Source organism: Pleurodeles waltl, chromosome 3_1 (genome assembly GCF_031143425.1).
Source record: "Pleurodeles waltl isolate 20211129_DDA chromosome 3_1, aPleWal1.hap1.20221129, whole genome shotgun sequence".
Lineage (NCBI taxonomy): Eukaryota > Metazoa > Chordata > Amphibia > Caudata > Salamandridae > Pleurodeles > Pleurodeles waltl.
Genome location: NC_090440.1, coordinates 349,511,687 through 349,535,021, shown reverse-complemented (window position 1 = coordinate 349,535,021; position 23,335 = coordinate 349,511,687). Strand labels below are relative to the sequence as shown.

Below are 23,335 nucleotides of genomic sequence, written 5' to 3'. Positions count from 1 at the left end.
GCTACCAAGACTGACTACAGCCAAAACCGCTATCAACCCATCGGGATCTTTGATCCTGGTGGGGACGGTGGTCTGTATGTGGGTCTGCTTGCCTATCTAGTAATGTGGCGGTCGGACCACCACAGCTGTAGTGGTCTGACCGCCACCGATGGGCTGGTGTTCCTAGGACTGCCAGCCTCATAACGAGGCCGTAAATCTCTACCTCCTGACCACGACTGTTGCATATTAATGCTAGCATAACAATGAAAGAGTATAGCTCTCAAGTCTCTCAGTTTGGTGCAAGTCACTAGGACTATTGTCAAATGGCAATTTTCAAAAGACTGACATTGCTGAACACTGATATGTCAGTGTTGATTTTTTTAATGCCGGTTTTTGTGAACAGGTTCTCATTCATGTCTTGTTTTTTTTAAATAGAAAGATCTGTATGTGCCTCTAATTATATATTTGACTCTCCTGTCCCATGAATCCTCAGTCTCCCTCTGACCAGGCTTGTTTGCACTGAATTGTGTAAAATATACTTATTAATGTGGCAAAACACGTGAAAACAAAAGTATTGATCACTTCTAAGTATTGTCTGGATGTTTTGCTTTTTAATTCGTTTTTCTAAATATAGCGATAAAGTGAGCAATTCGCAAGCTCACAATCTGCGCCCCTGCTACTGGAAACCTGGAATTATCATGCAGGTTCTGAATTGTTATTAACAGAAATAATGTTTTACATTTTTTGATTAGACACAAGGCACGGAAACTGCTTTCTGGATGTGAAACCACGTGGAGACAACGGAGGCCACTCCTGCAGCAATGAGATTGGGGTTGGCGTTTCTAAAGCCTCATGTTGCTGTTCCCTCGGTAGAGCCTGGGGCACCCCCTGTGAACTGTGTCCGCTAGTCAACACAAGTAAGGCTGTTATTTCACGTGGCATGCCAGTGTCAATCACCATGGGATTACACTAAAACATTAACATCGATTATATTAAAATACTGGTCGAGCAGACTTGTGAATTGTCTCTATTTGGTGAATTATATTAGGAGTTGAGGAAATGTAAACGATTTTGGAGCACAGCTGTTCTGCAAAATGACTATTTCCAGTGTTGAATGGCTTCATAATTTATGCTCTTTGCAGGCAAACTGTCATGATGTGTTGAATGAATCTTAGCTCTTTATATGTGTGTTGCAAGCGATCTGATTTATGAGCAGTTGGAAGACTAGACATTATTTGTCAAATATTTTAATATGATAATATATTTCTCTAGTTTATTAGCTGAGTATACACTTTATTGTCACTCTAACCAATTCCAAAAATACCTAAAAAAATACGCTCGCTTTGCATTGTGTAGTCATTGTCTCCAGACTGTGCAATATAATAAGAGTTGAGACAAATGTTAACGATTCTAGATCATAGCTGATCTGCAAAGGAAGTCATTGCAATATTTACTGAATTTCATAGTTATAGATCTAAATCAGAATTTAGGTTAGGCTCCATGCAGACAGACTTTCATGATGTGATGAAGGAATCTTGGCACTTAATATGTCTGCTGTAAAACCTCAGAACTACGAATGAAACGCGAATGATTTATTAATCCATGCTATTATATGTCTGTGTCTTTATTAGCTGAATATAAAGTTTTATGTCCTGGTGGAGAAGGATTCCGGCCAAATCCCATTACAGTCATACTGGAGGGTGAGCAGGAGCACCAACATAATTGTGTTTACAGAATGCAGTGTTCTCGGCGATTCACAGGACAGTTTGCGACCTAACATGTTGTTGTTGTGTTTCCTCCGTAGACATTGATGAGTGTCAAGAACTGCCGGGGCTTTGTCAGGGAGGAAAGTGTATTAACACGTTTGGTAGCTTCCAGTGTCGATGTCCCACAGGCTACTATCTGAACGAAGACGCCCGAGTGTGCGATGGTAAGGGGCTCTTGCAAATATTCACCATTAGCATTTTGCCCTCTCAGTTTGAGCGGAAGATTCTTATCTAAAAACGTTTCATGAATATTAACAATCATTTTAAAATTTTTCAATTATAATGATAAAAAACATTTTTAACAACATTTAAATTAATTTAAAGCTGTTTTGCAGATCTCCACAAATATGAGTGTTCTAAGTATCATGGTTTAAAATTAATTGGGCTCAGTTTACAGTGGTATAGTTTGGTCTTTGTATTGATTTAAATAATGATATCTAACACATGTGCTGAGGGACACTCCCTGTTGGTAAAGGATTCCAGCAGGCAGGTTTTCCCACATGGTGGAAGCATGGGGTTATCAACATATTTAACTAACAGATGTAAGCGCGCTTTGTGATGTCTTTGTCTCCAGACAGTTCAAAATAGTAAGAATTAGGAAGTACATAAATAATTTGTTTCACAGCTGATCAGCAAGCCAAACTATTCCAACATTTACTGATTTTCATAGTACTGAGAATTATGTAAGCCGAGATCTTCCAGAAGAGGCACATTAATGGTAAACTGGCATAGTCCTGCTTTTGAAAACACCAGGATTGAAGCACACAAGAAGGAAGATGTATATCCTGAATATTGGATGATTTTAAAATCTTACAAAAAACAGGCATACTGATGCACAATCTTGCCTTAAGTAAAATACCTAATTCAATTTTCAATCATCCCTTTATAAAGGTGTGAAAGAAAATCAACTCACAAATAATCTATTTCCAATAATGAGGTTTTTTCAGAGATCCTGATTCATTGTGTTTTCAGTTGGTCTTTATGAGCTACCAGTGACTATGAATTAAACAAATAACATTACAAGGATGGACGTAAGCACACAACTATGCAAACACGCTGACCAGAGCATACTTCTGGCGGACAAAGGGTCTTCTATCAGAATATGGTACTTTGAATATGGTCCTACAAAAATTATATAGTCAGAATATGGAAGGCAAGTGTAGATATGGTATCCTTAACTCAGCATATATGTACGATGACCATATATATCTTCAAGTTATGCAGAATTAAAAATAGTAAATATATATAATTAGGTTTAAGTAGGCAATTATAGATCTGCTATTCTTAACTTGGTACATGTTTACCATGACCATATGTATATATCTTCAAGTTACATAGATGCAAATTTAATACCAATAAATGTATGCTTAACTATATATACTTAAATGCACAAAATTGTGGTAGTGAATATTCTGGGCATGACATTTTTGTAGGACAGTATTTTGGCCTATGATATTCTGACTTAAAACTAGAAAAAGAAACGTTCTTAGGGATGTAAGGAACACAAAGCATAGAGGGGAATACATTTAGGGCCCGATGTACAAAGCATTGCTGCCGCAAACAGCCCAATTTGCTTCTTTCAGATGTACAAAGCCCAAATTGCGATTCAATATCTTATTGTCGAATCACAATTTGGGTTTGCGAATTAGAATTTGGAAGGGGCATGTTTAGTGCGTCGCTTACCAATACCGATTTGCAGTGTTATGTACAAATGATGTTTTGCAGCCAAAATGTGGTCACAAATCATTCACAAATTACAGCCCACTCAAAGTTGGTGGGAACCCATTCGCAAATGGGAAAGGGTCCCCAGGGGACCCCTATGAGAATGGTTGAATACATATTTTTTAAGAGCAAGCAGCAGGCCCACAAACCACTGCCTACTCTTAAAATATGAAACTTAAGCATTTTATTTTTTTCTTTGTAAACGGAACGAACATGGGCTGCATTTAAAAAAAAGATTGCTTTATGAAAAAGCAGTCACAGACATCGTGGTCTGCTGACCCCAGCATAGTTATCAGCATAATCCCTGTAATGGCAGCGAATCCTAGTTGGTCACAAATTGCAAACTACCTCCTTATTATGCATGAAGTAGGTCTATTTGTGACCCACTAGGAATCGCTAATAAAACTCAAAAGAGGTTCATAGATAAGGAATAGCTATTTTCCTAATTGTGATTTAAAAACAATCATAATTAGGAAATCACTATTCTTAGTCTGCAAACATCTGACCCCAAGTCATTTTAGTACATCTGGCAACATCTTATCTAGAAACCTGATGGTTTATTTAAAACAAATAAATAAATAATATTGGCATAAATGACCTGAAGAAGGGAATACACATGAATTTATGTTTGCTGGGATGAAGAGGTTGGGAGACCTTGGCTATGACCTCTATAGGGGAATTTCAGAAGGCGAGCATGTTTGGATACACCAGTGCTGTTTATTAAGTTATTGGAAAAGTGGCAACAGCATTTATTGTTGCCCTACCAGCAGCAAGAAACTATGTGGTAGAAGAATAGCACATATCTAATTTATATCTTAAGTTAGTGTGGCATGGCTTCTAGAAGCTACCCTTTTCCTCTTAAGGACCAGCTGAGTGTAACTTTGTATTTGTTAAGAGTAGATTTGTTGGTGAAATCGGCGTAATGGTTTTGTTGTTATCTGTATTTTTAGGTAGCCACATATTGTTGTGCAGTTTAATTGTGTGGCAGCATTTCTTCACTTTAATGGACTCTAGAGGCCATTGAGACTTGAGAACTGTAATGATCCAGGGTAATGTAAATATTGTTCACGTTTGCTGCACTAGTCACTTCTGAGGAAATTGCATAGTTATCCTCTGTAATTATGACATACTACCCATTACAAGCACAATATTTTGTGTTTCCTTTAAAAATATATGTTGTATTTCTCTGTATGTTATGTGGATATATACATTGTACATTAAACTATTTAATATAATAGGTTTATACATTGTGAAATATATTGCTGTGTTCTACACTTATCTGTCCCATTGCAAACTTTCCAGATATGGGTGAATTTCCATACCCAACATTAGAACACATGCGTAAGGGCAGACAAATAATTTATAACCTATTTTATTCAGTTATACATCCAGTGATGCAGAGCTAAATACAGATTTTCCATTTACATATAACAACAGCTACACATGCTGATTTCTGACTTCTGAGAAGTATTAGTTAATTAATATAATTGCTTGTATTTTAACAGATGTAAATGAGTGTGAAACACCTGGTATTTGTGGCCCAGGTACCTGTTACAACACAGTTGGAAATTATACCTGTATCTGTCCTCCTGACTATATGCAGGTCAACGGTGGAAACAACTGCATGGGTAAGCATATGTTCTGATTCCTTGGAAAACAAAATTGAATTAAACTGGATGTCCACAAAGATTTTTTTAGTTGCATCTCTCATGACAACATTTGTATACATAGTCTATTTATTGAGTGATGTAGTGCAGCATTACAATAGAGAATCTTAAATCACACAACTCAGAATTGGAACCACGGTACCATACATCTGTGGTAAAGTTATATTAAGGGAAAAACTGCACATTCTGTCTACTTTTAATATGAATCAACATGCGTTTGGCGGATGAGAAATCTGTCCACCAAACTCCTGACTGGGTGGCTGCCGCCTTCATGGCAACCACCCGCCAGAGTTATTAAGAGTTTCCCCCAAGATCGGTGGTGTAGTTATTAAGAGTTTCCCCCTAGATTAGTGGGGGGAAACCTCAGTTTCGGTCCACCGGCCTAGCAGAAAACAGGCTACAGCATTGTGTCCGACTCGTAATAGAGCGTGCCGCAATTCTGTAGCCTGCAGGGTGCACCAGCACCAGTGCAATGTTCACTGTCTGCAAAGCAGACAATGAACATAGCAAGGGTGCGGGCAGAGGGGGCCCTGCACTGCCCATGCCCACTTGGCATGGGCAGTGCAGGGGCCCCCCGTGGCTCCCTACACCTGTTTTCCACCAGCCTTTTCATGGCAGTGTTACCACCATGAAAAGGTTGGTGGAGAACAAAGTTGAAAGCTGCAGGGCAGTGCTGCATGCAGTGGTGCCCTGGCGGATTACGATCTTCGCCACCGCCAGGCCACTGAGATCATGGATCTTGGCAGTGCTGGCGGTTACCTGGCTGTCTCACCACCAGGGTTTTAATGTGGTGGTCAGACCGCCTCCACAGCAGTGGCCCTGACCGCCTCCACGAGTGTGGCGGTCTGAAGACCGCCGCACTCATAATGAGTACACGTGTTTTGCTTAGGCTTTACAAAATAATATTATGTTCAATTGATATGGTTCACCTGAATCGCAATGCCCCCTCATATTTGGGCCCATATCAGTTAGAGTAGTGTACAATGACTATTGACAGAAAAACCTTGGCAGACCTGCTGGCTCATATGATGCATTTGCTTAGGAAAGACACTCTCCTTTACCACTGTTAGTCATTAAATTACGCACATGTTTATAGACAACAATCTCTTCTGTCAGTTTGAAGATGATACTACACACCATTCGGATTGAGGATGACTCTTTTTAAGGTGAGTGCAGTCATTTGATTGTTTCCCCATTTCTACTCTGTCCAACACTTTTTTCCCATGAGAGCATTGGGAAGGTGAGGGGAAAGTATTGGCATAGATTTGCGATCCTGTTTATGATCTAACAATGTGCATTTTTAACTAACAGAAGAAAAGTGAACACACTATAATTTCTTTATATTGTGAATTTTATTTATGGTACTTTAAATGGAGTTAAGTTACCTCAGTTGGGGAAAAAAGTTCTGCTTCGCTGTTTATCATAAGTGCACATGTCATGCTCAGCCCTGTCAAAGTCAAAAACTTTGGGTTTTAGATGATTACTAGTGTCCAATTTTTTTTACCATTGCGTACTTTAGACTAAACATTGAAGGGTGGCCCTTACAGCCCTGTCAGTCAGCTTAGTAATGGCGAAATTCTAAAGCCATGTTAAATATAGCATATTCCACTCTCCATTGTTGAAGGTGGGAGGTATTCTTCTGAAGTGCATGCTTCCTGTATCTCTTATACTATTAAAATGAATAACAACTGCTATTTACATTACAAATGCCTGCGTTCTGAATGGGCCAGTAATCCTGAGCCAGGAGTTTGCACCCAACTTGGTATTACAACTTGTGCAAAATTACACCACAGACCTGTCATATTTTACCAAAGAAATTCCACCAGGTAAAGCCTAACAAACTTTGTGTTGGCAAAAACCTTAATATTCTGAGTTTCCAAGCTAGAAAATGGGTGAATTGTGGGTAACAATGCAGTGAGGAAAAAGCGAATACTCCTAGGGTATTTCTGTTTTCCTGGGTGCTATTGCCATGCCTAATTGGCAGAAATGTCTTCACAAAGGCTTACGAAGTCATAGATGAAAATGTCTTTACCATCCATGTAATGATATATCTATTGACATCATTGTGCATATCTTCCTTTTGTTATGAAATGCACATGAATGTATACATCAGTAAATATATGGGTGTTTTGTTTGCCTGCAGATATGAGAAGGAGTTTATGCTTCAGAAATTATTACGCTGACAATCAGACCTGCGATGGTGAATTGCTTTTTAATATGACAAAGAAAATGTGTTGCTGTTCTTACAATATCGGGCGAGCTTGGAATAGACCATGTGAACAATGTCCAGTTCCTAGCACTGGTATGTATATATATTATCACTAAAACACGACTATGTAAATTTGAAATGCACATTTCATTTAGAGTAATGCATTGTAAGTACAGTTTCACTACATTGTACATACTGCAAAAACATTTAACTCTGGGATTTGCAGATTTAACTTGCAGAAAACCAGTTTAAACAGTAGAAAGTATCAGTGGCTGCGGCCGCAAATTTCAAAGCAGGGTGGGGGGGAGCAAGTTTTTAAAAAGAACACCTACCTTTCTTGTCGCCGCAGCCCGCCGCCTCCTGCCGCCTCGTTCGTCTGCGCCTGATGGTGTCCCAGCATTTACTGGGACACCAAACAGGCTCCGCAGCAATCCTGGTGCTGCTTTCATGCTAAACCTAGCATGAAAGCAGTGTCGGGATTGGTCTGAGCAGCTTGGACTGCCACTCAGACACAACCCTGAGGTCTGTGCATGTGTGTTTGGCCTGCCTGAGACGGCCAGCCAAACACACATGTGTACTTAGGTGCACTCTCCCTCCCTCCCCCATCCCACCTCCATTGACTCAGCCCCACCCCTTCCTGCACTGCTGGCTGAGCCAGCAGATGAAAAATAAAACAATATTAAACTATTGTTTTATCTTTCAGCTCCTGGCTCTTGGCCAGGGGGGTGATGCTCCTCCACCATTACGGAGGAGCCGTCCCTGGGAAGTATACCATGAGATTCACGGAAAAGTGGCATTTTGTTCCTAGAATTTAGAGGAGGTCCTGAAGAGCTAATTGAAAGTGAAGTATTACTCTTCTGTATTCTTTTGTCACTGGATGCAGTCTAACTTTAAGAAGGGCTAAGTGATGCCTCAAAAAATGCTGACATACAGACTCAATTGGTTTCATGTCTGCATTGAGCGACTCTTATTTTTTGTAGCACTTTGCTATTTGTAGTCCTCGATTTATAACAGGAAATACAAAACTAAAAGAACCAGAAGCAAAGGAAAAATAGAACTAGGTAACGTGAGCACTAAAGTGTAAGGGCATCTTGAGCTGAGAGTGGAAGGAAGCTGATTTTTAAATTGTGTGGACAGCACGGGTATGTGAACTCTGGATCTGGGTAGATTCATGATGCTCAATAGCTAAATCAATGTACTTTGGCCAAACTTCTTCTCTGCTACAAATTGCAAATTAACACCTGAGGTAATACTCTGATTTCTGAAATGCTTGTACAGAAATGGCAGAGGTCCCTGCATGGCCACTAGTTGTGGAGGGGGCAGTATGTAATCAAATATTAGAAACAGCTGATTATAACTTTATAGGTGTTCATGATATTTGCAGGGTGCTTTCCTGACCACTTCGACCTTACTCCTCTCGCAGCACCCACTGCTACTACTCTGTGTGTCACTTGAAACATCTCTACACCTTTATGGAAGTGTCACCCTCAGATATGAGATCTCTGCATGCAAATCCTTCACAGCTCTGATTTTTTGACTCACTTCCAAGTTTTTCTTGTAAAACCTATGAGTGGATAAGTCATTCATATACATAAATGAGTTGAGAGGAATGTTTGAAGGAGTCTCACCCACGAGCAGTCATGTAGGCATGCGCTTGATCCCACTGTTCCTTTGCTCACTCTCCCAGGGGCCAACCATATACAGGGAGTGCAGAATTATTAGGCAAGTTGTATTTTTGAGGATTACATTTATTATTGAACAACAACCATGTTCTCAATGAACCCAAAAAACTCATTAATATCAAAACTGAATATTTTTGGAAGTAGTTTTTAGTTTGTTTTTAGTTTTAGCTATGTTAGGGGGATATCTGTGTGTGCAGGTGACTATCACTGTGCATAATTATTAGGCAACTTAACAAAAAAATATATATACCCATTTCAATTATTTATCATTACCAGTGAAACCAATATAACATCTCAACATTCACAAATATACATTTCTGACATTCAAAAACAAAACAAAAACAAATCAGTGACCAATATTGCCACCTTTCTTTGCAAGGACACTCAAAAGCCTGCCATCCATGGATTCTGTCAGTGTTTTGATCTGTTCACCATCAACATTGCGTGCAGCAGCAACCACAGCCTCCCAGACACTGTTCAGAGAGGTGTACTGTTTTCCCTCCTTGTAAATCTCACATTTGATGATGGACCACAGGTTCTCAATGGGGTTCAGATCATGTGAACAAGGAGGCCATGTCATTAGATTTCCTTCTTTTATACCCTTTCTTGCCAGCCACGCTGTGGAGTACTTGGACGCGTGTGATGGAGCATTGTCCTGCATGAAAATCATGTTTTTCTTGAAGGATGCAGACTTCTTCCTGTACCGCTGCTTGAAGAAGGTGTCTTCCAGGAACTGGCAGTAGGACTGGGAGTTGAGCTTGACTCCATCCTCAACCCGAAAAGGCCCCACAAGCTAATCTTTGATGATACCAGCCCAAACCAGTACTCCACCTCCACCTTGCTGGCGTCTGAGTCGGACTGGAGCTCTCTGCCCTTTACCAATCCAGCCACGGGCCCATCCATCTGGCCCATCAAGACTCACTCTCATTTCATCAGTCCATAAAACCTTAGAAAAATCAGTCTTGAGATATTTCTTGGCCCAGTCTTGACGTTTCAGCTTGTGTGTCTTGTTCAGTGGTGGTCGTCTTTCAGCCTTTCCTACCTTGGCCATGTCTCTGAGTATTGCACACCTTGTGCTTTTGGGCACTCCAGTGATGTTGCAGCTCTGAAATATGGCCAAACTGGTGGCAAGTGGCATCGTGGCAGCTGCACGCTTGACTTTTCTCAGTTCATGGGCAGTTATTTTGTGCCTTGGTTTTTCCACACGCTTCTTGCGACCCTGTTGACTATTTTGAATGAAACGCTTGATTGTTCGATGATCACGCTTCAGAAGCTTTGCAATTTTAAGAGTGCTGCATCCCTCTGCAAGATATCTCACTATTTTTGACTTTTCTGAGCCTGTCAAGTCCTTCTTTTGACCCATTTTGCCAAAGGAAAGTAAGTTGCCTAATAATTATGCACACCTGATATAGGGTGTTGATGTCATTAGACCACACCCCTTCTTATTACAGAGATGCACATCACCTAATATGCTTAATTGGTAGTAGGCTTTCGAGCCTATACAGCTTGGAGTAAGACAACATGCATAAAGAGGATGATGTGGTCAAAATACTCATTTGCCTAATAATTCTGCACTCCCTGTACAAATCAGCCATTGTTCTACTTCAATAGAAACCTGGCTACTTGCTAGTGGTATTTAACTATTAGAGCAGGACCAACTCTGATTTGCAAAAAGCTGATCACTGTTTGGAGGAGGGACATCACAAGGGAAGGACAGCCAGGGCTCTTTGTCCTATGAATTTTGTGCTCAGCTCTCAAGTAATAACTTGTTTTAAATAACAAAACATAAGTTCTGCCTTGTTCCTTGATCATGTAGCTTGGGTAGTAGCACAAATAAGAAATGCATTGTGTTTGCTAATATCAGGTTACATGTTGCCTTAATTATGTGATGTTCTTTATATGAGAAACCAGAAAGTGAGGCAATCAAATGTTTCGAAACCCAGCACCACAAAAGCTTCTGACGAGCCTGGTATGGAGTGACATAGTGGAAAAAAATGGTGGACTTGAATTTTGCCTGAGTGATTGACAGTGGCTAAGTAATTTGTAAGCATTTCACCCATCACCTTTGTGTTTCAATGTGGTTCCTTAAGTACGATGGGAATGCAGAGACATGGGCCCGGTGCTCACTGAGCCATAGGACCCAATTTGCACTATATTAATGAGGCACAGCAAGACCAAAATCAAGCTACGGATTCTTGTATTTCCATCTACAAGGTGATAGGGCTGGACAGTTCAGGCTAGACTAATCCAAATGAAGGAGGACCAAGTATAATTTGCATTTGGCAGGTCCCTGTCTGGTGAAGCATAGTTATAAAAAACAATGGACCAGAATGCATCCTGAGTGACTGCCATTAGCTTGGACTTTTCCACTTACACAAACACATGCACACGCACACATGCACCAACAAACATCCCCTGCTCCCCCATCCAGAAACACTCAATCAACCCCCACCCCATCCACAAACAATCGCTCACACACGCACCCTCATCCACATTCATTCACACCCGACCCCTCCACATTCATGCACACCCCACCTCCTCCACACATGCATACATTAACACACTCCCCCTCTGGATATGCACACTTTCCCACATGCACCCCCACTCACTCACAGACTTGCACACAGACACCCCCACTCACTCGTTCACAAACACACACTCATCCACCCCATTCACACACATACATGCACATACCACACACATGCACCCAACACTCCCTACCTCCCCTTTCAAACGATCACCTTAACTTATCCGGCGAGCTGGTCGTCCGGGAGGGGATGGGTCTTGGCTGTTTTGCAACATCAGCACCACAACACCAGCAAGACTCCTCCAAGCCATATTATGACTTGTAATACAGTGGGTGGAGTCTTGCTGCCATGGTGGTGCTAGCGATGCACCCACCCATTCAACTCCGTTGGCCAGGCCGACGGAGTTGGACTTCCGCCCATAAATGGAAGTCCTTGCACGACTGCTAATATATGCTGGCGGTCTGCTAGCTGCAGCAGCTTCGGCGATATTGAAAAAGACCGCCAAAGTCGTAATGAGGGCTTGAGTACTGATGATGGTCTGATGTACTTCTGACTGCCACCACAAACCGAAACATCAACATTTCCTTCTCATTTGACAAGCTGAATTGAAAGACCAAGATATTGCTTGAACTGGGACTGAAAACCAGGCAATTATTGTACAGGATTGTGTCAAGAGGATGATAAGATACGAAGATAATAAATTCCACTTTACCATTGAAGTGGGTTTATCATTACAAGTTCATAGATACCAAACATGATATAGCTACCACCTCTGGTTTAGGAATTGCAGCTCATTGTGTATAATAAGGAATCCCTTTTGTTATCCTATGAGAGGGATAGGCCTCACAGTAGTTAAACATGAATTTGGAAGTTGTTCACCACTAGGACATGTAAAACTTGAAAGCACATGTCCTACCTTTTAATTACACAGCTCCCTACCCTATTGGCTACAGGGCAGTTGTCAGTTCTATGCCTCTCAGAATTCATTTGGACCCCTTTGTCAACACTCTCTTAAGCCACTAAACTGATCCAAAGTGACCACTTTCCCTCACCTGTGGACCCCATCTGCACAGAACCAAACCTTAACCTAACCTTAACATGCTCACAGATGCATCCTAATAAGCAGACAGTACCACCATGGCCAACAAAGTGATGTGGCCCGCTTCACCCCTTAGGCCTGACTTCTGTCCCCAACTCAAAGAAAGCAACCAACAGAGTCCTCTGGCGGCTGTCAGCATCAATAGCCAGGCTCCAGTCCTCCCTGGGGTCTCTGGCCTTTGAGGTCTCTCAGAGCTGGGGCAGAAGCCCCAGGTGTTTGGCACCCTTTCTCCACTTTCCTCACAGGTTCAGGAGTGATAGCCTGAGACTGGTCACTCAGCCCAGGATTTGTACCGTAAGGCTGAACAGGAGCCAGGGGTGAGTCCTTCTTCTCCCTGCCCCTCCATCTGGGCCTCTGTACCCTCTGCTGTGGAGTGGTACCCCTAGAAAACTGAACTGGCAGGGCACCTGTGGCGACCACCCCACCAAGTTATCCTGACACTGTGGAACTCCCATTAATGGATGGTCGCTTGGTACAGACCAGGTGCCTTGCTTGCCCTCCTTCTGGGAGCAACCCAAGCACTGGGTTAGAAATGTGGCATCCTGGACCTTTGCTCACCATAACCTCTCTTCTTAACCCTGGAAGGGACATGGGGCCCTTCTCCCCAACACTACACTGGGACCTGGCTGGGTCACTGAGTACCTCCCGCTCACGCTGATGGGGGAATCCGAGCCACCCTCCTTTGGATCACTGCCCAATGCCTTTCTAGACACTCTGGTACCTACCCAGAGGTATGCCTCCTTTGCAAGCTCCTTGGGTTCTGTGAGCTTACAATCCACCAGGTGTTGGCATAGCTTTGGGAAACAATGACTCAACGTGTGCTCTCTAGCAATCAAATTGTACAGCCCCTCAAAAGTGTTTACCATGCAACCCTTCACCCAACCATACAGTGCCTTGCAAAAGTAACCAACAAAATCTCCCCAGGACTGGTGAGACAGTTTGTTACTGCCCCTAAATATCAACCTGCATTTTTCTGGGGTGAAGCGATATATCTTGACAAGAGCATCCTTCATGGTGGGATACCTCAGTCTGTCCCCCTTATCTAGGGCCAGCGAGCCTTTCCTACCATCACCAGATATAAGCCTCCAAAGGATAGCTCCCCAATCCTCCTCAGGTATCCAGTATGCTTTTGGAGTGCCCTCATGTACCTTAAACCACCTGTCTATGTCACCCCCTCCCTGAGGTCAGGCACCAAGTCTCTGGGTGTGTGAACCTTCCTTCAGCACTGAACATGGTATTGTCACTGCCACCATTCCTGCCAGACTCTACTAGCTGTTTGGCTTTCAGGTCCATCTCTCTCAGGCTCAGTTCATGAGCAAGTAAAATCTTTTACTCTTCCAAGTTCCTCTCAGCCTCAGCTGCCTCCATGGCAAGACTCTCCTTAGCTAGGGCTCTCTCAGCCTCAGTTCATCTCTCCTCCAGCAGGACATTGTCAGCCTCAGCTCTTCTCTCCTCTACAGCCAGTTGGGCCAGATGGAGCTTCAGGTCCCTCTTAGCCTCTCTCTCCTCAGGAGGCAGGGAGTGCAGAGGATGCAGCAGGGGACTCCAACTCTGTTGGATCCCTTCTCTCCTATGGAACCTCTACCAAGCCACTTTCCTTCTCATCCTCATCCTTCTTGGTTCTCTGAATCATCCAGGAGGTTCCAGGGCTTTGGGTTCTTTAGAATTTGCAAAGTGGTCCTCCTCCTCAGACTACTTCCCAGAGTCATCACCCTTCAGGTCCTCTGCTGCCTTTAACCAGTATGCTTCCTCATAACCGCATAGTGCTTTCTGCAGGTCCCACTTTGTGGACTTCTTCAAAGGAAGCCCCTTCTCTTTGCTTAACTCCTTAAGTTCCCTTATAGTATAACAGACTATGCAGTTGGAATCCATGAACAACCTGGCAAGGTATCAATGGTGCAACAACAAGTATCCCAAGTTGATGAAGATGAAGCAGGAGTAAAATTTAGAAAAATTACCAATTGAAAGAAAAAAGGAAAATATAAAAATAAATTCTGATACCAAATTATTTATCTGGGATTTTTGTGTTAGACAAATCACTGTATGGTACTGCACAAAGACAAGTCCTGATCCACAATACTGAACACCAGTGTGAGAAATTGGGTTGCAGGTTAACTGGGGTGTGAGCCTTGGTCAAGCAGCAGCCACAATCTCTTGCAGGGTCGATCAGGTATATGACAATTAAACCATATCTTAGGGAGAGAGAGCACAATCACGTTAGCACTGGTTAGCAGTGGTAAAGTGCACAGAGTTCTAAGACCAACAATCAGAAATCCAGCAAAAAGTAGGCGGAGGAAGTCAAAACGTTTGGTATGACCCTGTAGAGAGGGCCATCTCGAAGAGTAACCTAATGAGCATCTGCATTGATAGGAGAACTTTTCCAAGCCAATATGATCCCCACCTTGACATACTGCTTGCGTAATCAGCAAAGACCGAGAATCAGGTCTTGCTAGCTTTTTACCTCAGATTTAGGTAAATAATTGGTTCCATTTGCCTACATTTGTAAAGTAATTAGCAACCTCACATGTTTTCCCTTCATCTATAAACAGGAGACTACCAAATATACAACAATTATTATCCTAGGCTTTCGTTCCCCTGATAATTTTTCATGTCTTCAGTAAAGTGCTCTGCCACTCGTAGGCTTGTATAACTCTTCATAAATTTAATAAATAAATAAATAAACATACTTCATTTTCCTCAGTGCTTTTGCTTTTCATATCTTTTGATTATGGACTCACCTGTTCTGGTCAGAAGCCAGATTTATGAGTATTATGAGACTATTAAAAGAAAATTGACCCATTTTTACTCATCAAATATTTGAGATCCTAAAAGTGTATGGGAATGGTCCAGTCTTAGTAGAGATTCTTGATCTAAATATTCCTAACTGGGTTTGAAGTACATCCACATATGCTTTATCTCGGAGCTGTTTCTCAGGTTTGCTTTGCTTCACGTCAGTCTTTTTTTTAGCCTAATCTTGCATGTGCTTTACAAATAACAGCACTGCTTTGCGTGTGCCCTAATGCATTTTAGCCGTGCTTTATATTAGACTTTCTGAAGCCCAAATTCAAAATCTGTTCATGGATTACAAAATGTATTCCTTTGTTGCATACAACAGTTTTTTTAATCTCACCTGGGACGTACGTAGGCTATCTGTACTACACTTTTTATTCACCAGAACTCCATTTTAGTTTACAATAGCTTTACTCTGCCGATGTTTGACATATCAAGTATTAGACTGGCCTTGTATTAAACCAGACTCACTTTTCCAGTATTTCTTACTTCAACCCAAACCTTGCTTGTACCCAGGCTTATTTAACTGGGGCCTTGTATAAAACGTGCCTTGCCCATGCAATTCTTCTTTTACCACATACCTGTTTTTTTATCTATTGCTTCATTGCCCTTACATTGTTGTGCCTCATTTTACATTTACCCCAGTCTTGTTTCACTATACCAATGTTTTAACATTTCCTTGCTTTAATGATATAAGACAATTGTGTGTAGTTAATGCAAAGGTACAGTTGTAGTGATAATGATAGCAAGTTACCTAGTGCGCAGTCATAATACAAGCACAAATAAAAGGCAATACATCCGCGATGACCAGGCAGAAAAAACACATTTGCTGTTTTCGCCATTAACATTTATAAGGTATTGTCATAAAAATGATTTTCTAACGATAAGAAATCAGAAAAAGAGAAGTAATAACGTGTCAAATAGCAGATGAACGTCAAAAAAGGATTTGCCAATTTTTACTGTCGCTTCTTTTGCTGTAGATGAATTCACATCTTTCTGCGGAAGCCAGAGGCCCGGTTTTGTCATTGATATTTACACCGGACTACCAATTGGTGAGTGATTATTTATTTCTTCCGATATTATACTCTAGGATTTAGAAAAAGGAATAATTATTATATTTTTAAGGAAATAAAAATATGTAGTGTTACCTGCTTTGTGCAAATTCAATCACATTTAACACATTTGTTAGGTCATTCAGGATATTCGATAGAGTGGCTGCATTAAAATTGTCAAATTCAAAATGAGTGGAATTTATTTCAGCATTTCTGAACAAGTCATAGGCAAATTACACTTATGAGCCCCAAGCATATTAAAATGCATCTGCAGTCTTGAAGCTCGTTTACAAGTCAAAAGTTCCTAGGGTGGTTATTTCAGTTTTCATGTGCTGCTGCTATACCAGAGTATCACTGAAGTAGAGTTGAAATAGTTTTTAGAGAAAATGTATACAACTACAATACCCACAAAATGAACATATTTTTTAGATGAACATTTATGGAAAAAACCAAGAAAATATGTATATTATTTGGAGAACACAAACAAAGAGAAAAAAAAAGGTCTAAACTAAAATGTCCCCGTTATTAAGTATACATTTATTAACATTATGGATACTATGGACCTTGCCACAAGGCTAGCTAAACGCCTCAGGTAGAACTCTCAACATACAAAAAGCACATTGATTACAGCACAAGAGCTTAATAGCTTGTCAGAGATGCTAAGCAGGAGCGTAGCTAGCTCATTAAAATTGGTGGGATGTGAGCTTCAGATTTTCCCAACAATCACGCTGGCATATAATGTAAAAATACATTATATGACAAGTGGGGTGCATGCGAGCGGCCTGCAGGGCAATGAAAGGGAGAGAAATTCGGACTGGTAGGAATATTATGTGAACGAAAACACATTATTTTCTAAAAAAAAAGAAAAAAAACATTTTCAGTTCTTTCAAAACACAGGGAGAGAATGTATCTGTGTTTTTGTCTGTGTAGGTGTAGAAATTCCTGGTGAAATCCCACAGACATCTCACTATACCCGACTGAAAGCACCTGTACCCAACAATTTATCAGAAAGTACATTTATTAGAGGGTTGTAACACCCCACCCCCCAAATCCCCCCCCAAAAAAGCTACGCCCCTGATGCTAACACTCAGAAAACCGAGTAGAGGGCAATAGATGCTAGTACTGGAAAGTCAGATCTACAGAAATAGCATTTACGTCGCATGGGATGAGAAGCTGCACTCAAATGCTAGGAAACATTGACCAAGTTCTGTTTTTTGAACGTTTGCTCAGCGATCCATGAATCATTTTTAGCAGTTTTCATTCATAGAAGATCTATGCAACTTGTGGCCATACCCTGGAAAGAGCTTTTCAGAACACTGCTAAGAAGATGTGTCCTAAGTGAGACAGGCACTTTATTCTTCGATGGCATAGCATCAGTATTTCGGTGATAGGCAGCTGCAAGCTACATGACATTGAACCAAAGCAAGGTGCTTGCTTTCCTTATGATAACTGATGCCATTGACATGCAACGGCCTGTGCATAGACAAAACACTTACTCACCTTTATGGTGTTCATGTCTTACGCGGCAATGTGACTCAGAAACTACTTGTAAAATGTGAGGGGTAAAGCTCAGACAGATTTCTCCTTAGAACTTAAATCTGCAGAATGCATGTTTTGATCGTGGCAGGTTTTGCACTTTGACAGAAACATATAGAAAAATCGTCAATACCTATTCCACTTTCTTTCATTGAGGATTTGAAATGAAGACATGCCTTGCAAGATAAGTAAAAACCTAACTGGAATTCAACTGGGTTCACATAAAACAGTCTGATTCATCTTGTGTAGTGTGATTATGAAATGCCAGTTTGTTTCTGAAAGGTAGAAATTGTGTCCTACTCAAAAGTCAATTATGTGGGTTCACTCTTTATATCACACCTTCTAAGAAACATGTTAGTACCTTTTGAAGGTGATCTTTTTAAACAAATACATTTCAATTGTTTAATAAAAGTACATCTGTGCAAAAGGAGCCGCTCTGGGGCCCTATTACACATAGGGCGTACTTTCGCTGTTTGTGCCATGGCAGACCTTAAAACGGGTGCGATAGGTGCAAAGGAGAAGGTACTCCCTAGTACATTGAATGCGCTGCCCCCAGGGCAGCCTCAAGTTCTCACTGCCCTCAGTACAGCGTGTTCAAGTGAAAAATGGAGGGGCTTTAAAGCAGCCGCTCTTTCACTGTGCATGCGGCAACGCACCTGCACGTTTGAGGAGGATTATAGATCCCCTTGCAGCCGAGTGCAGTGAGTGACTGCACCCACCTGCAAGGCGATGCCTGGCAGGTCCATAGGACCCACTCTTCCCCCTCCAGAGGGCTGCCATCAGGAGGCACATTGACAGTGCGCCACCTCTTAGGTGGCACACTATCAGTGCACCTCCTGACAGCTTCTTTTTCTCTGCGCCTGCATCTATAATACGGTGAAGGCGCAGAGGTAAAAGGATTCCGTCATTTGAATGGGGCCACATCACCCCATGCAAATGAGCACCTTGGTGATAGCACAGGTGCTATATGTGCGCCAGAACTATCTGTATTACAGAAACGGCCGCACAAGCATAGGCAGCCCTTTTCAGAATATCAAAGTGCCCCAGGGGCGGGCAAAGTGGGCACACATGCCCATTGTATCCGGGGGCACTTTTTTAATACTGCTCCTGATGTCTGTAATTTCATTATCATTTAACAAAGAGGGCTAAGCAGGGAGTGGTATGGTATTTTTGCTGTACAGGTTATTTAGTACATGTACTGAGAAATTATTTCAAATGGCTGCTTATTTAATCTGTGAAAACACCTTTCCTATTTGGAAACCCAGTTGACTGGTTAAAAATGATTTTCCTGAATTCATTTACACCCTTTCGATTTTTAGATATTAGACTATATGTATTCAGTGGAAAAAAACAAGATGAATTATACAGTTTAATTAAAACCTATAACTGGAAGTAATACACGCTAGTCAAGTGTTCATATGCATTCAGTAAAAAAAACAAGGTGTTTCTGCAGTTTAATAAAAAGGTATAACTTGAAGCAATACATGCTAGTCAAGTGTTCTGCAACCTACAATCACCTTGGATAGTAGCTCGCTAGGTGCTTTCAGAGGTTCTACTAGAAATCATTTGCAATGAGACAACTCAAACATTTCCTGTAATTGACTCTGTGTAAATTCTTTTACTATATTCAATGTTCTCCCAAAAAGATGAATTTCACAAGAGTGTAACTTTCACTTAACATCTTATCAAAACATGTACGTCAAAGGTCATCATCTTTCTGACAGGTTTCAATAAAATGAATGCTTCTTGTGCCTGCCTATCCCTTTTGGGAACAAGGATCCTAAGTGAGGACCCTCCTTTGACTCAATGTGTTTTTTTGGTTTCAGATATTGATGAGTGCCGAGAGATCCCTGGAGTCTGTGAGAATGGAGTGTGTATTAATATGGTGGGCAGCTTCCGGTGCGAATGTCCAATGGGATTTGTGTACAACGACAAGCTGCTGATCTGCGAAGGTAAGAATTTCACGTGTTCCGAGTTGACCTCTGGAGTTTAACACCTGATAACCACAACTGCATCAACGCACATTTGCATTAACCAGTAAAGTGTACAGAGTAAAAACATATGTTTTATGCACTTACACTCAAATCATTTTTTCTCATTGTTTTGAGGGATCTGAACACATTTGTGCCAGTCAGGGTCGTAGTTTGGTCAATAAGATTGGGGCATGTGAGCTTCAGATTTTCCAACAAGCAGGCTGGCATATAATGTTTTAATACATTATAAGGCAAGCAGGGTGCATGGAGGGGCCTAAGGGGCAGAGGAAAGGAAGAGGAATGTGTAGTGGTTGGAGTACAAAGAAAGAAAACACTATTTTGGAAAATAACCAATATTTTTGAAGACTTTCAAAACAGAGAGGGAGAGAGTGTGCGTGCGTTTTTGTCTGTGTGTATGCAAAAACTCCTGATCACATCCGACAGACATCTCACCATACCCAACTGAAAGCACCTGTACCCAACTATTTACCAGAAAATACATTCAGTAAGGGTGGTCGTAACACAGAAAACACCTCCCTTGAATCTACTCCCCTTGGTCCAACTTACAAAATAAGTAGTTAATGTGCACTCGGATATTTACACCTTCATTCAAATGTAAGTTTATAACTTTTTGGAATTCATGAATTCTGCCTGGAATCCACATGCAAAGCCATGCCTGGTGCAGGTTCCTGTATAGATTTGTTGATAAATTATGTGATTCCCAAATCAGGATCCTATTCCTGCTGTATGGAGATTTCCGTGACTCAAAAATTTGCACTGGTGGAATAGAATCCCTTGTGCAGATGCACATTTTTTATTACTTCTTTTATGTTTTTACCTTTCCGAGGAAACTATTTTCCCCATGAAGAAACCTCATCCCCATACTCCACACAATTTTGAATGACCCACTTACCTTCCCTCCCTTGCAAGGGCTGCGTAGAATTAAAAATAAGACTGCCAGGAATCTTTCTCTGATATTCTGGCAAGTATAAGTATGATAAACTCTGCACCATAGAAAATCCTTGCATTTATTTTGTATAGGAAATACGAATCATTGTTGTGTAATTTCATTCTGGAAGGAGAAGTTAGTATTAGTAACAAATAATACATTGTGGATAAATGTTTAGATGGCATTTAACAGTTACTCCCATAAAGAGATATTGACTGATCAAATATTTCCCAAATTACAAAGTTCAACCATGTCAACTTCAGTGGGAGGTATAATTGAAAGGCTGGTGACCATAAGTTGTTACACATCAAATGCATTCTTTCCTTTACATTAAGTTTTTTGTACAATGGAAGCTTTACATTCTGTTATTCTAAATATCCTTATTTCACATTGACAGATATTGATGAATGCCAGAACGGCCCAGTCTGCCAACGAAATGCTGACTGCCTAAATACTGCAGGCAGCTATCGCTGTGATTGCAAACCTGGATACAGGTTCACATCCACAGGGCAATGCATTGGTAAGTATTTTCATGAATTTCTATCCCATCACGCTGGATGGATGCCATTGTGTTCCAGACATCAATTGCGAAAGGTGTGACACATCGATGCAGCATCATTAAGATTGAGGGTTGAACATAGGTGGTAACACAAACAGGAAAGTAAAGGGGTGACCCGCATCATGTCAGGAGAGACGTCATCACAAAATGTCTGACATCTATATAGTCAAAGTGTCTCCCCTCAGCACTCTTATTTTTGTGTTTGTTTCTTTACCAGTAAAAAAGTAAAATTTTATCACCCTTAAAACCATTTGGTAAACAGGGTATAATAAAAGGTTTAAAACTGGCAGGATTGGTGCGCTTCAATCGCACTCTGAGCACACTGTAATTCTATAGTGCAAAGGTCCTGTAAGAATAACCTACCACAGCAATAGTCTACAACAATGAATCAATGCTCCTCAATAACAGTGAAATGTGAAGTAATCCATTCGAAAGTTACAACATGCTTTTTTAAAGTCGCCAGGCTTCCTGTTGAAGGAGTACAAGTTCGTAACAGAGGCACGAACATTTTAAAAAATCTCAGAAAGTACACAAACACAACAGAGTTTTAGATTTGCGAATTAAAAGGAGCAGTGATGAGTTGTGTCCATGGAAGGAGATGTGGCCTCTTGTTGGCTAAGTTGTTTCATAAAAGAATGAAACTAGAGTTCTCAAACTGTACCTGGGACACCCTATTTGTCTAGATTAAAAACATGCAAATCTCAATTTCCATGCCATAAGTATACACAATCTCGTTCCCTTCTGCATATATCCACCCTTCCCTCATTTTTTCAAATTTTTTTGCATTCTGGGAGAGATAATTTCCAGATAGTTATAGACGGAAGATCAAATTGTTCATACTTGAATGCAATTTCTACTAATGGTCCTCCCAATTCTGGTGCATAAATCTGCATGTGAGTTATGTTAGAGGAGCTGAGTACGACCTTGCTTCCCTTAAATTCAGTAGTTCTTGAGAGACACACTGGTGTGCTAATTTGTCCCAAGAATTACTGGCATCCAGCTAGGAGTACTTCTCTGTACTTCTCTGTTAGTTTCTTAATTGTCAAGTACTTATCCTTTCTCTATTGGGACCTTGATGAAGTGAAAACAAATCTACTGGCAAGTCCACGAAGCAGCAGATGCAAGTTACCGAACTAAAATATTACTAAGAGTTCCAATTCGAGCTCTGTGGATGCACATTTTGAAACTGCCAATTGCATAAATAGTGACCATAAATTGAAGACAGTTAGGTTACAGTTTTCTCTGTTATCACAACACATCAAATTCTACTAGTCTCCTGATGTTTTTGTCTGACGAATTCAAGCTTCCCTATGCATTCTGACCGTATTAAGTGCATACAAAAGTGTCCCAATCAATATATTCTGAAAACTTATGTCGTATAATGCACAAGGTTAGTGCCTGAGAATTTATAAAGCCACCGAACTTTGAAGTCACTTAAGATGTTCTTAAATTGTTGCTGATGGGGTGAGGGGGAGGAGGAGGCATTATTCCATTTAATACCATAATGGCAAATATGTATTTTTGATTTAGTCCTGAAAATTATGCTATAAGGTGTAGTGTCTTCTGTATGAGTTGTGGGTGTCACAGATGACTCCACAATTGTTTGATTATAAAATAACCATGCCACTATGGTGCCATAGGGTGCTCATCTGAGGGTATATTGTATGTAGTTGAAACATGTGTAAATAAACAACTGGTGTTATATTGTATAATGTAATTGAAAGTAGACACATGCTGGGCTGATTTGCACTTTCTCAAGTTTCCTAGACCGTGAGCAATATCCTATCGGCTGGCCACAAAATTATTTTGTTGAGCAAGAGCCAA

The 23,335-nt window shown here is 41.0% G+C and overlaps 1 protein-coding gene across 1 annotated transcript in view; it reads left to right on the top strand.

Annotated features, from left to right (window-relative positions):
- FBN1 (fibrillin 1) overlaps positions 1-23,335 on the top strand; it is a 780,541-nt gene that overhangs the window by 602,408 nt on the left and 154,798 nt on the right. The window contains exons 37-44 of the mRNA XM_069222499.1: positions 732-896; positions 1,611-1,679; positions 1,784-1,909; positions 4,973-5,095; positions 7,278-7,436; positions 16,423-16,494; positions 19,857-19,982; positions 21,350-21,472. Coding sequence (XP_069078600.1) covers positions 732-896; positions 1,611-1,679; positions 1,784-1,909; positions 4,973-5,095; positions 7,278-7,436; positions 16,423-16,494; positions 19,857-19,982; positions 21,350-21,472 — 963 coding nt within the window. The remainder of the gene's footprint in view (positions 1-731; positions 897-1,610; positions 1,680-1,783; positions 1,910-4,972; positions 5,096-7,277; positions 7,437-16,422; positions 16,495-19,856; positions 19,983-21,349; positions 21,473-23,335) is intronic.